This window comes from Ammodytes marinus (assembly GCF_949987685.1).
Source record: "Ammodytes marinus genome assembly, chromosome: 19".
In the NCBI taxonomy this organism is placed as follows: Eukaryota; Metazoa; Chordata; class Actinopteri; order Uranoscopiformes; family Ammodytidae; genus Ammodytes; species Ammodytes marinus.
Window position 1 is genome coordinate 10647202 of NC_137223.1, and position 12074 is coordinate 10659275.

Consider the following 12074-nt stretch of genomic DNA (forward strand, 5'->3'; position numbering starts at 1 on the left):
GAGGGCAGTGAGAGAAGTTTTTGGGACCAAGCTTTTTTCAATTGCCAACCAGGGGGGCAAATCAGGTCTAATGCCTTTTTCATATGTACATTGCCAATACACCATCACTCTAGTATTGGCAGCCCAGTAATAATGTAAAAAAACATGGTAACCCCAGTCCGCCATGCACCCTGGGTTTCTGAAGATGGGCTTTTGAGATCCTATGTGCTTTATATCCCCAAATGAAAGGCATTATAATAGAATCAATTGACTTAAAGTAAGATTTAGGAATATAAATTGGCACATTCTGAAATAGATACAGAAATCTCGGCAGGGAGACCATCTTTACTGCGTTCACACGGCTAATAAGGGAGATCGGTAATGTTCTCCATTTCTCTATGTTCTCCTTTAGTTTGTTCAATCTTTCCGTAAAATTTAATTTAAAAAGTGTCTTTGGACGACTTCCGGCTTAGCATGTGAGGAAGAAGAACGTGTTGCGCCGGGGCTCCTATGCGTTCATTTCTTTTTTATATATCATAACACCACACACTATCCGAAAGCCGTTTTTTTTTGCTTGGATATTGATATTGTTATTGTTTGGTGATGATGGGCCGCAGCAAGCAGAAGGAAAAAGGGCATAATTCGCCGGAGAAAGAGGCAGCCACGATGTCGGACTGTCATGGCGGAGTCGTCTCCCTGCCGCCTGATCTAGACAAGCTACGCGCGGTGCTGCTATCCGACCTAACAACAACCCTTACTACATCCATGAAAATGGTAGTGAGTGAAGCCTTGAAGCCCATCTCTGCTGCCTTAGATGCCGTCAAGTGGACCACTGACTCACTCAACCTGAAGTTGACGCCATGGAGACAGCACTGTCTGACCACAGCGACCGGATCACCGCCCTGGAGCACACATGTGCACGTCTGCAGTCTGAAAACACACAGCTGATGGCTAAGACCGAAGATTTGGAATCACAGTCACATCACAATAATCGACGCGTGGTTGGAATCCCGGAGAAGACCGAGGGAGCAGACCCAGTAAAGTTTATGGCTGCCTTTTTCAACGAGGTCCTCGGAGCCAGCTTTTGCTTCTCCCCTCTGGTGTTGGATAGAGCTCATCGCATCGGCCCAGCGCGCTCGGCGGAGTAAGGCAGTGGGTCCAGACCTAGAGTGTTTATTGTCCGATTCCACTACTTCAGCGATAAGGAGCGTGTTCTGAGAAGAGAGAGGGATGCACAGCAGCTCAAGTTCCATGGACAGAATGTTTACTTTTTCCCCGACATGACCGCCAACATCGCTAAGAAGAGGGCGTCCTTTGCCGGTGTGAAACGCTCCCTATACGAGAAGCAAGTCAGATTTTCCCTCCTGTTTCCTGCTCGGCTGCGCGTAGAACACCGGGGAGAGAAGAGGTTTTTTGAGTGCCCCAAAGAAGCCCAGGCTTTTTACGACTTGCATTTTTCTGCTCGCTGAGGATTGTCAGACTACTGAACTCTCTCATCCTGTAAGGTAAAAATAGACTTTACCCTAGATATTGGCCACTTAAAGAATGTTTTCCCAGCTGTAATGTGTGGGGTGTTGTTGTTTTTTAAATATTTATCTATGCTACTCCATCCCCACACAGGCCTTAAGATACTGTTAGCCTATAAACCACGCTGTTTTGGTGTTGAACGTTGATGGGGTTCCCCAGCTGAGTTGCGTGTGGTTTTTTATTTTTTATTTATTTTTCTTGTTTATTACAAATCATTTTGTCGATCACTGTTATCCGGCCCCATCCAGCCGCCCAGAGTTTTATTTTGTTTAAACCAGTTTATTTTATTATATAGGCCTAATTATTTTAAAACTAATATGCATCCAGATCAAGGTGTCCTTTGCGGGCTACTGAGGATTTTGCTCATCCGAGCACTGATCCTCTGTGCGTTACATGCCCCTTTTTATTTTATTTATTTTTTCCTCTTTTTCTCGTCGGGCTCGCTTATTGGCTGGATATGATAGGCAAACAGTGCCTAAATATGTGACTTTTCTCAATTGTGGTGTTCATTTGTGTTTTATATGCACCCACGGTGCTCTGTTTGAACGCTCGGAGCCTCTCTGCATGAAGAGAGGATAGTGTTTTCTTTTTCTGTCAAGATGCAACGGAAGTTTAAATCTACATACAACCTGCCGTCTTCGTCGTTTGGGAATGAAGACATTGGATTTGGGGGGTGGGTTATTCCTAATTTGAAACAGGTCTCTGCTTCGACAATTACCATGATGATCATCAGGGCAAAACTCATGCAAACAGCAAAAACATAATTATATTACATAAGATTTGCTATTAATGCTGGGCTTACACTACACGACCTTTCACGCAATTTGACAGTCGCAGACAATTTTCCAATGTCGGACTGAAATCACGGGAGTTTTGCTGGAGTTGTGGCATGCGCCCGTAATCTCAGTCATTCCGACGCGATTTCAGTCAGTCTTCTTCCCATCTTCGCGTTAAAGCTCCCATATTATACACTTTTCGGTTCTATTATACACCATATTATATGGTCTTAGTGGTCCCTAATACGTTTTTCTTCAATTGTTTGATGAAAAAAACTTTCAGATAATTTATTGTACTATGCTGATGTTCAGCTAATCTCACAATGGCCTATTTTTTAAAAAGAGCTGCAGCTCCCCTCGTAAATATACAATCTTTGAGCTCCCCCCGCCCCCTGTCCGGAAGCGAAGCCAGATACGCCTCGCCCTCTGTCTGTTTGTAAACAATGATGACATATAGCCTGTTAGCACAGTTAGGTTTAGCCTACCCATGAGAAGAACCAAGTCTAGTTCTAGTAACGCACTTTGAACAGTTTGACATGACCTATCCTTGTCTACATGAAAGACTATGTTCATACAGATGCACTGACAGCCACACGCTAATGGAAACGGCATGTTCACAATAAAAATGCTGCAAAAGATGGTGGCTACTGCGAAGCTAGCTCGGGAGCTAGCTGATAACAATACCACTAAAATCAGTGAAAAAATTATCTTCAAAGTCAGACTTCTTCAGTATACCTTCCAATCCTTTGTCCCATTAAAAACGAGGCATTTCCAGACTGGTGTGGGGAATAGAAATATGTTTTTATGAGCAAAAGCTGAATGCTTGTCCTGAAGCTAGCTCGGGAGCTAGCTGCTAACAATACCACTAAAATCAGTGAAAAAATTATCTTCAAAGTCAGACTTCTTCAGTATACCTTCCAATCCTTTGTCCTGTTAAAAACGAGGCATTTCCAGACTGGTGTGGAGAATAGAAATATGTTTTTATGAGCAAAAGCTGAATGCTTGTCCCAAAGCTAATAGCTATACACCAGTCAGGCAAAAATACCAATACAAACATTTATTTCAGTTTCACTGTTTGAAAAAAAGCACAAGTAGCTTCCTATCCATTGTGTTATTAAAAACGAGGCTGCTGTGGTTAAGATAAGTTAGTGGATTTTGCAACATTCATCATGTTTTGCCGTACTACAGGCATCTTGTCGCTTAGCAACAAGCAAACAACATGGGGGTGAAGGAATATTTTTCGAGAGGATCTCGGGGCCGTGGACCAATAAGAAATAGGGGGGTGGACTGCACAGTGGAAGCTTCTGGCTTTCCAGTTTTTGACGTCAGAAACGGGGAGAATTCTGACTGGAGTATATTGGGTGGAGAGGTGGAGGGTTTCAGAAAAGGGGAGAGTGAGAAAAGGAGAGAGCTTTCTTTTTTTTTGATACTTTGGCAGTCTGTAGGCACACCGTAGACCCATAATTATGTTCAAAAACATCGGAAAAGTGCATTTGCACAATATGGGAGATTTAAGACATTATCAAACAGGTTTAATATTATTGTTAGTCTTGAGGGGTTGGCTCAAGCGAAATGACATGAACACTTTCAACTACAAACGGGTGCACTCTCTCCAGCACCAAACACGACACAAGAGGAGCGGCATTAATCGCGACCTGTGTCCGCCTGTGAGGCACTTTTTCCTAGCAGCCTCGGCTGGAGAACCAGGCTGACAGCTGCGCAACCTTACCACTTTACTGTCACATTTAGGGTTAGGAGTTAGAGGTAATGGGGGAAGAGATCAGCAAATAAAGTTGGTCAAATAACTAAAGGAAGTACCCCGCTCAGAATATTGAATTAACTTTTTAATAATCACAATCACGTTTGCGGTTTTTAACGTGATCATGCATGACATTTAGCTTACGTGATAAGGGCATATAGTTGTTTATATTTACTTAACACACAGTCCATTTTAACTGCTAAAAATGCTTTTTATAAGACTAAAAAGCTTATTTTTTGTTCTTATTTTTACATTTGCAGTGGCCTAATGAATGTATACCTACGCAAATTATTTACGTATTTACAAACTTAGAAGTCAGCTCTTGCTCAGAGCACTGACGGTGCGGTCTGTAGGCTGGCTGTGGGCTAATACTAGTGAGACTGGTCGTGTTACTACTGGCCGTGCAACTACTGTCCGTGTCGGTCCCTACACTGCAGTGCAAGGCAGAAGAAAAGCAGTAACTTTTGTTCATTCCCCACATAAGTAAGACATTAGCTAGGTTTGTCACTGGTCGCCTTTGACTAATTGAGTCACTAAGAGGGTCTGAAAAGTAGCCAAATTAGTCACACTGCTGTTACGTTGAAAATGCTAACCGCTAGCTCGAAACGAAACATAACACACCTTATAAACCCGTTGGCATTGAAATTTTGGAATTGGTTCTAATTCGGAACCGATTCTTGATGCCCAAACCTATGTAGTACTCAATACAGATGTGCCATCTCTCACAGGTGCCCCAAGATGAGTGGAGTGGATATCCAGGTGAGCAAGATGAGGAGATCCCATGTCGACGGATGCGCAGCAGTAGCTATGTAAAAGCTATGGGGGAGGTGAATGATGAAAGTGGTGACTCTGACACCAGCCCTAAAACATCCCCACAGAAGGCCATTCGGCCTGATGCTCTCGTCTTAAAATCAGCCATGCAGAGACCCCATTTAGACTCCCACAGGTAAGCCTGACTGCGTCACTGAATATTTACATATGCCAAAGTTATGTGTTGATTCAATCATGTTCATTATCCCAATACATTATTTTCAGTATACCCTGAGGGTATACTGAAGATAATGAATAATGATTCAGAAGGATGCAATGCATTTAAAGGTGGAGTCAGCAATTCTGGAAATGTTTTGTTGTCAGATCCCTTCTTGTCTAAATCAGTGAAAACCTCCTTACGATCCTCTACTACCTGTCCTGAAAAGAAATCCAGTTTTAATACACAGCTTAGGCTCTGTTAACGGGAATGTTGCTAACTTCTGTGGCCTTCCTATGTTTAGATACCCTTTGAATGCATACCAGTTTATAGAGCCTAGCCTGTGTGTATTAACATCAGATTTGTTTTCCATGCACACAAATTACAGACAGGTAGCAGATCCTGAGGAGATATTAACTGATTTTGATAAGTGACAAAACGTTTCTCCAGAATCACTGACTCCACCTTTAAGAAAAGTGCCTACTTACCTTTAAGCTTGCATTCTTGAAATTATGTTATTATTAATTATTAATAGGAAAAGTTTAGTTAAAGTATAGTTGAATTTATTTCACATACAAACAACATAAAAACACGTAGTGCTATAACAATGTGGGTGCGGCAGAAACCTGTACAGGCTTATATGGAAACCATACCCAAAAAACAATAATTAGTAAACAAAACACATACACACATGTTATGGTCACTTTCTGTATAAAGACAATGTGACAGAAGAATCAAGTGAATGTGTGTTCTCATTCCATAAGAAGACTCAAAACTGGCTGTGGGAAGATGTATACAGAGGGAGATGAAGATTTTCAGCTTGTCTATTACTGTGATTATGGAATTTCAGTTTTGAAGCTCAGGAATTTGTGGTTGATTTGGGGTTGTGGTAGTGGTATATGGTACATAGACTATTTGAGATCAGTACCAATGGTTAGGGTTGTCACATGCATGTTGCACAAATACACAAAATGATAATGGTGATCAGAATGCACATTTGAGAGAAGTTAATGAGAATTTCATGCACAACTAACTTGCACTTCAACTGCTAACATGTGGCTAGATGTATCTGAACATTTCCTTAAACATAGTCTGTGTTCAAGAAAGATAGTCAAGGGAGAACATTCAATTTGATTTTAATACATTTTAAACCTTGCCCTAAATCATGTTTTAAATCACAGCCTCAGCAATTTTTTTCCATATATCTAAACCCTCTAGCACTGACTCACTGCTTTGTCTACAATACATGCTGTCCAAATAAAACTGCTGTTTGCTGATGCTGCTTTTTGATCAGCTGTCCCTGGGAGATTTGAAGAGGTTTTTACATTATTTGTTGTTTCCACGTGAAGTTGCTTCGAAACAAAATGAGTTCATACATATGTTTATGCATGACTTGAAAACTGTTTTAAGCTGCTAGTTAGAGCTGGGTCTTACTTGTTGGCTTGTTTTATACACACAGTATTAACTTTCTTTTAAACATTGTTCGATAAGTATCCGTTTTGCGACAGTTTCATGAGATCAGCTAAAGCAGTGCATTGCTGAACGTTAAAGTACAAAATGGGTGTTGTGATCTTTTTCATCAGCCAGTTCCAATATTTGCCCAACATCTTACACAGGCAATGTGACTCATCTTATCACAGCAGTGTTGACAAATCTGTAACAAAACCAGTCAAATATATACAATGTCTGACTCAAAGGAGCAAGCTTAAATTACTGGATGGGGGAGTCGTTGACACTTGAAAGAGCAAGTCAAAAATACTGATTATTGAGTTAAGGTATACAGTAATATAGCAAAGTTGTGTTTGCAAAAGTTTTCACTGATTAAGTAAAGGGTGAAAAAATTAGATGAATTATTCCGGAAAAAAACAGTTGGTGGCCACCACATTGTAGATCAGATCTGATCCTGTTTTTCATGTGTACTACCTTAACACCAGGCTAGGAGGCAGTGTTTTGTTTGCCTTTCCGGCTGAAGTCTTCAAGTATGTTTCTCTCCTGATGACAATCAGCATCACTTATGGATGTGTTGTGTGCTTTGTTAGCAAGGTGAACGGTTAAGCCAATAGATAAATATAGATAGATAAATCAATAAAGACAAGACTTTTCTAGGTTATTATGATAATATTTGATAATTTCCTAAACATCTCTCTATGATTACAAGTAGGGATGCACCGAACATTCGGCCACCGAAAAAGTTCGGCCGAAAATGGCAAAATAAGTCATTTTCGGTTTCGGCCCGAAACAGTTAAAAGGCCGAACAAAATTACCGAATATTGACAAACTAAATGACAATAAGGAAATATTTTTTTAAAAGAGCTGCCCGCTTGCAAACCAGGAAATGGAAGTAAAGAGAGACGTAACCGTGTATGCGAGTCCACGTCTGGTCGGGAGCGCGCAGCAGGAGCAGTCTGTAGGCTGCGTGCATGGAAATGTCAGAGTCCAGTGTGGGAGCATTTTTTCAAACTGGATGAAACACGGCGCATTGCAATGCTTTAAGCAGCATTAAGTTAAAACGCTCGTCCAAGACTGATGTTTTATCACATTAGAAACACAAAAGCCTTGCGCGAGCGAAGCAGCGATTCACCCAGTGAAACTAACGGTTGGTAACGGTGTCATTCACAGTGACACCTCGCCGGTGAGAGCCGCAGCGCAAAAAAAACTGGTTTGACGACGAAAATGATAATCATATTGTCCGTTAGCGCTGTGGGAGAGGAGGTGGGGGCACTGCGATCTGATTGCATTGCTCGAGCCTGAATACATTTCTTTATATGTCCATGGAATACAGAGCCATCTCGGCAAACTGACAGCGTAACTAAATATATGTCCAGTGAGCCGCCTCCCCCCGTTAGTGTCAGTCTACAGCCGAAAAAGTTACTATCACCTCCTAAGCATGGACATCGTTTAAAGCCTCTCATTGTTATGATCATTAGGCTTTGATGCACATTCTGAAGTCTGATCATTACGGTGGGAGCTGTGGTGCAGTTTTTTAGAGCAACTCAACCTGCACTGCATTGCAAAAAAAGAAAAGAAAAAAATGGCAATAAGTCGATCTTTTTGTAGATTCTTCCTCATATAAGTCAAGGTACACATCAATGAGTGGTTCACAATGGGGGCGGGACCTGATAAGCCTTTGGCTTCTTCCGTCACCCTTCGGACAACACAGTTAAATGTATGAATATATGAAAGAGAAAATTGTGTATTGTGTGGAATTGTCCGAAAGAATAATAAATAAATAAATAAACAATCACATTCCTAGTAAAATGTTCATTTTACTCTTAGATTTGAAGGTTTTACTGTTTCTTTATTTATTTAGGGTTGATTTTTAGTTGTAGGCTATGTTTGAAGAGAACATTTGGGAGTTCATGTATGCAATGTTGAAAGAAGTGGCAAAATAAATAAACAAAACTGCAAAAACCTCTTTCGGTATTCGGTTTCGGCCATTCGGCCAACTGTTTCATTTTATTCGGTTTTGGTTTCGGCCAAGAATTTTCATTTCGGTGCATCCCTAATTACAAGTATATATTGCCTTGTAAACCGGTATGAACTAACTCATTATCCAGTACGTGTATTGGTGACCCAGAGGATGCTATTGCTTCACCTTCATATTTCTACTAAGCATATTGGTACTCGGTTGTTTTTATACAGCTTATTGTTCTCTGTGACTGTGTGTTTTCATGCAGTGTGGCTTTCAGATTTAGCCAAATTCTTTGAACCTTGGGAGGCATCATGCATCTGTTATCCCTACTACAATTCAGTGCTCTGCACTATTTTTGTAACCATCATCTCAGCGGGGTTCTCGTCACTTCAGCTATGGTCAACAAACAAATCACCCTTCTGTTTTTTAAGCTTTGATGGAGAAAGTTATAACCTCTTATTATTTCAGTTCCTAGCTCTCATTGTTTTTCTAATAGGAACCATAGTCAGGCTGTACTCAGGCTATCTATACATTTGGGATGGAAGACTTTCTCACAGGAAATGTAGAGCTAGACTAGAAGCTGGTGACTCATGTCATTAAAATAGTTTTCTGTTTATTGAAGTGAGGAGATGAGTCATTCAAGTCGCAGATATTCATTTTGGATAGCTATATTATATCATGTATTTTACCAAACAGACTCCATACAATGCCAATAGATGCTAGCCAGAATATCATCCAGTGATGTTCCATGTGTGACTTTTGAACCATTGAAATTGTATATATCCCCATCCCCTGTTCTTGTTCAGCCAGGGCTACCATTTGCAAACCACCAGAGATATGAGGCCCCACCCTAGTGTCACGCTGGACCCTGCTGCTTTTCATCCCCCGCCCTACCGGTCACGCAATCAGAGCTACATGCGTGCCGTCAGCACCCTCAGTCAGGCTAGCTGCGTCAGCCAGGTGAGTTTCAAACACATGCATTTCACAGAGGCATCAACTGTAGACCTAATAAAGAGGCTATGTTAATGTTGTTTTTTATGTATTAGATTTGTGACAAGGGCATTACTGAGACATGAAACATCCACAGGTGTCCATATTAGAGGTCCACAGCTGATTGTTTAGTTGTCATAGCCTTGGCTGTCAATAAGTCAATAAGCATAACTTATTTGTGCTCTTTAAGACTAGGACTTGGTGTTTTACCTGATATGCCTACATCTCAACCAGCTCTAGACTTAGTCTACTGTTGTTATAATTTGGTATGTAAGTGTTTCATGCTTAGGGTTGGGTATTTTCCAAGAACCGTTGATTTGAAAAGACGAGTGAATTTTGATTTTACTTATCCTTTCTTAACTTTTGTATATTTCAATTATTGTACTTATGTGTCAGGTCCTGCTATTAAGACCTAGAATCACGTTATTTGTTACACAGTATGTCAACAAAGCATATGGGCTATGGCTGTCTGTAGGATTTACCTCCAATTTGACAAAACATTTTCTTCAACACTGCATGAATCTTAAGGTATGCATTGTGTATAATGTTTGGCGGTCTCCCAGCCACAATAACGCCTCAGATAGGGTTAATATTAACGATAGAACCATATCACGGTCAGGTAAAAAAATATATTCACAGATGAGCTAGGCAGGCTTAGTTTGGCGCTTATCCTGGGTATCCTCGCTCGCATCAGTCGGACAGCCTGCTCCTGTGTTCGTTCTGGCTCGGTGATTGTCCCAACAGTATGGGGTTCAGTTTTACAAACACACATGCCCCAACCAAAAAAGCTTTGTACCGGCACACCTGCAATTATCTCGGAAGTGAAATCCTTACTTGATCTAGTCCATGATTAAACACACGTAGGTTACAGGTAACTAACTTGAAATGCTCACTTGAAAAGAAACCTTCCTGTCACATATAACAATGTACTGATTGCCCAAAAGTGCAAATAATAGAAGGTTGGCAAAAGTTTTATTCTTGAAATATTCCAATTTTTTTCTTCAAAATATATTGTAATGGAATCAAGATTCCAATTAAGAATTGGATTTGATAAGCTGCATCCAAAAAAGATTGAATCAAATTGAAAAGATACCTAACCCTATTCATGCTATGGAAACATTGTACATATTTGAGCAAATAAGATCTTCGTTAATCCTCAGTCTAGTTTCTAATTTGGTCCAAAAACATCTTTAATAGACCACTTCAAAAACAATTCAACTCTAGCTATTGATGCGAACAGCATCAGTTTGTACACTAGGGCTAAAGACACAGCAACGTGTTGTGTGACCTAACATGCCACACCAACCTTTTCAGTTTTCTCTTTGTCATACCCTACTATGAATCTATACAGTTGGAACAATTGTGTCCGTTTTGTACCTCCATGGTGGCACAAGAAGTGGTTGCTACGAAGATCTGCACTATATGGATATGGTGAAGGAGTAACAAAACAAAAGAAGGGTTGTACAATTGTCTTACTTCCGCTGGTGCTAACAAAGTAAAAAAAAAAATATGATAATAGTTATAGTTATAATAATAATAGAAAAGGGTATTGAATACAAGTGAGACCCAATTCTATACTGTACTACAATTGTATTGTTGACAATGAAGTAATACGCAAAATAGAGATTATATGAGATCTGGACAGAGGAAAATCACAGGATAGATGAGAATTGGTTATTTACATGATTTATTCCATACTTTTGACATGAACATTTATTGTATCAGCCAGAATAATTTAGAATGTTTTAAGACACTTGCTAGAGCTACAAGATACAGTACATAATTGATACTGCAGTGTGTTTATAATATTGTCTTGTAGTAACATACGTCATTATGTCTTTGTTCTGGGGGTAGGCGTTTGAGCTGAATTGAATGTTTAATAACACAAACTGAATATTTTTCTGATTGTTGTTTGTTGTCCTCTGCCCTTTTTCATTTGATCTTGACATTTATTCAGTTTAAGGTCGGAATTGACAGTGGCATTTCCTTATGCTAACACTCCTTCATATTTGCTGTGCAAAGGGGAAGAATCAAAGTGAGAAAGAGAAAGGAAGAGGAAAAATTAAGGACTGCTATTCCTGTTTTTGTCTCTCAGGTGAGTGAGACTGAGATCAATGGCCAGTTTGAGTCAGTTTGCGAGTCCGTTTTTAGTGAAGTAGAATCCCAGGCCATGGAAGCCTTGGACCTGCCTGGTTCGTTCCGCACTCGAAGCCACAGTTACCTCCGTGCTATTCAGGCTGGTTATTCCCAAGATGACGACTGCTTGCCTTCAATGACATCCTCCACTGTCACTTCAACTCTCAGATCCACAACAGGTAAAACAATCCCCCCCAAAAGAGAGAGGGCTTAGATAACATATCCTCATACATCCTATACATGCGAACAATCTTAACATACCTACATATGTACAGTGGGGAACCCTTAAGCTTCAGAGATGCCAGGCTGAATGATTCCAGTCATTTTCTTTGGAAGCTATGGTGTGCGTGTTTTGTTTTTGGCTCTGCATACTTCCAATTGTTAAGATGGATTTGCTTGTGTGTTACTTTGCACGATTCATGCATCATTAGCCAAGCTTCTGGTTGGTCACTTGTGGCGTTGCCAAACTGATGACTATGATAAGGGTGGGAGGTTCACATAAACACTCAGATGGCAGCACACGCTCAT

General features: G+C 40.5%; 1 protein-coding gene across 1 annotated transcript in view; it reads left to right on the forward strand.

Moving 5' to 3' along the window:
* LOC307266215 (disks large-associated protein 2-like) overlaps positions 1–12074 on the forward strand; it is a gene marked incomplete at both ends in the record, with an annotated part of 96715 nt that overhangs the window by 59324 nt on the left and 25317 nt on the right. The window contains 3 exons of the mRNA XM_080048190.1: positions 4770–4987; positions 9227–9380; positions 11506–11725. Coding sequence (XP_079904316.1) covers positions 4770–4987; positions 9227–9380; positions 11506–11725 — 592 coding nt within the window. The remainder of the gene's footprint in view (positions 1–4769; positions 4988–9226; positions 9381–11505; positions 11726–12074) is intronic.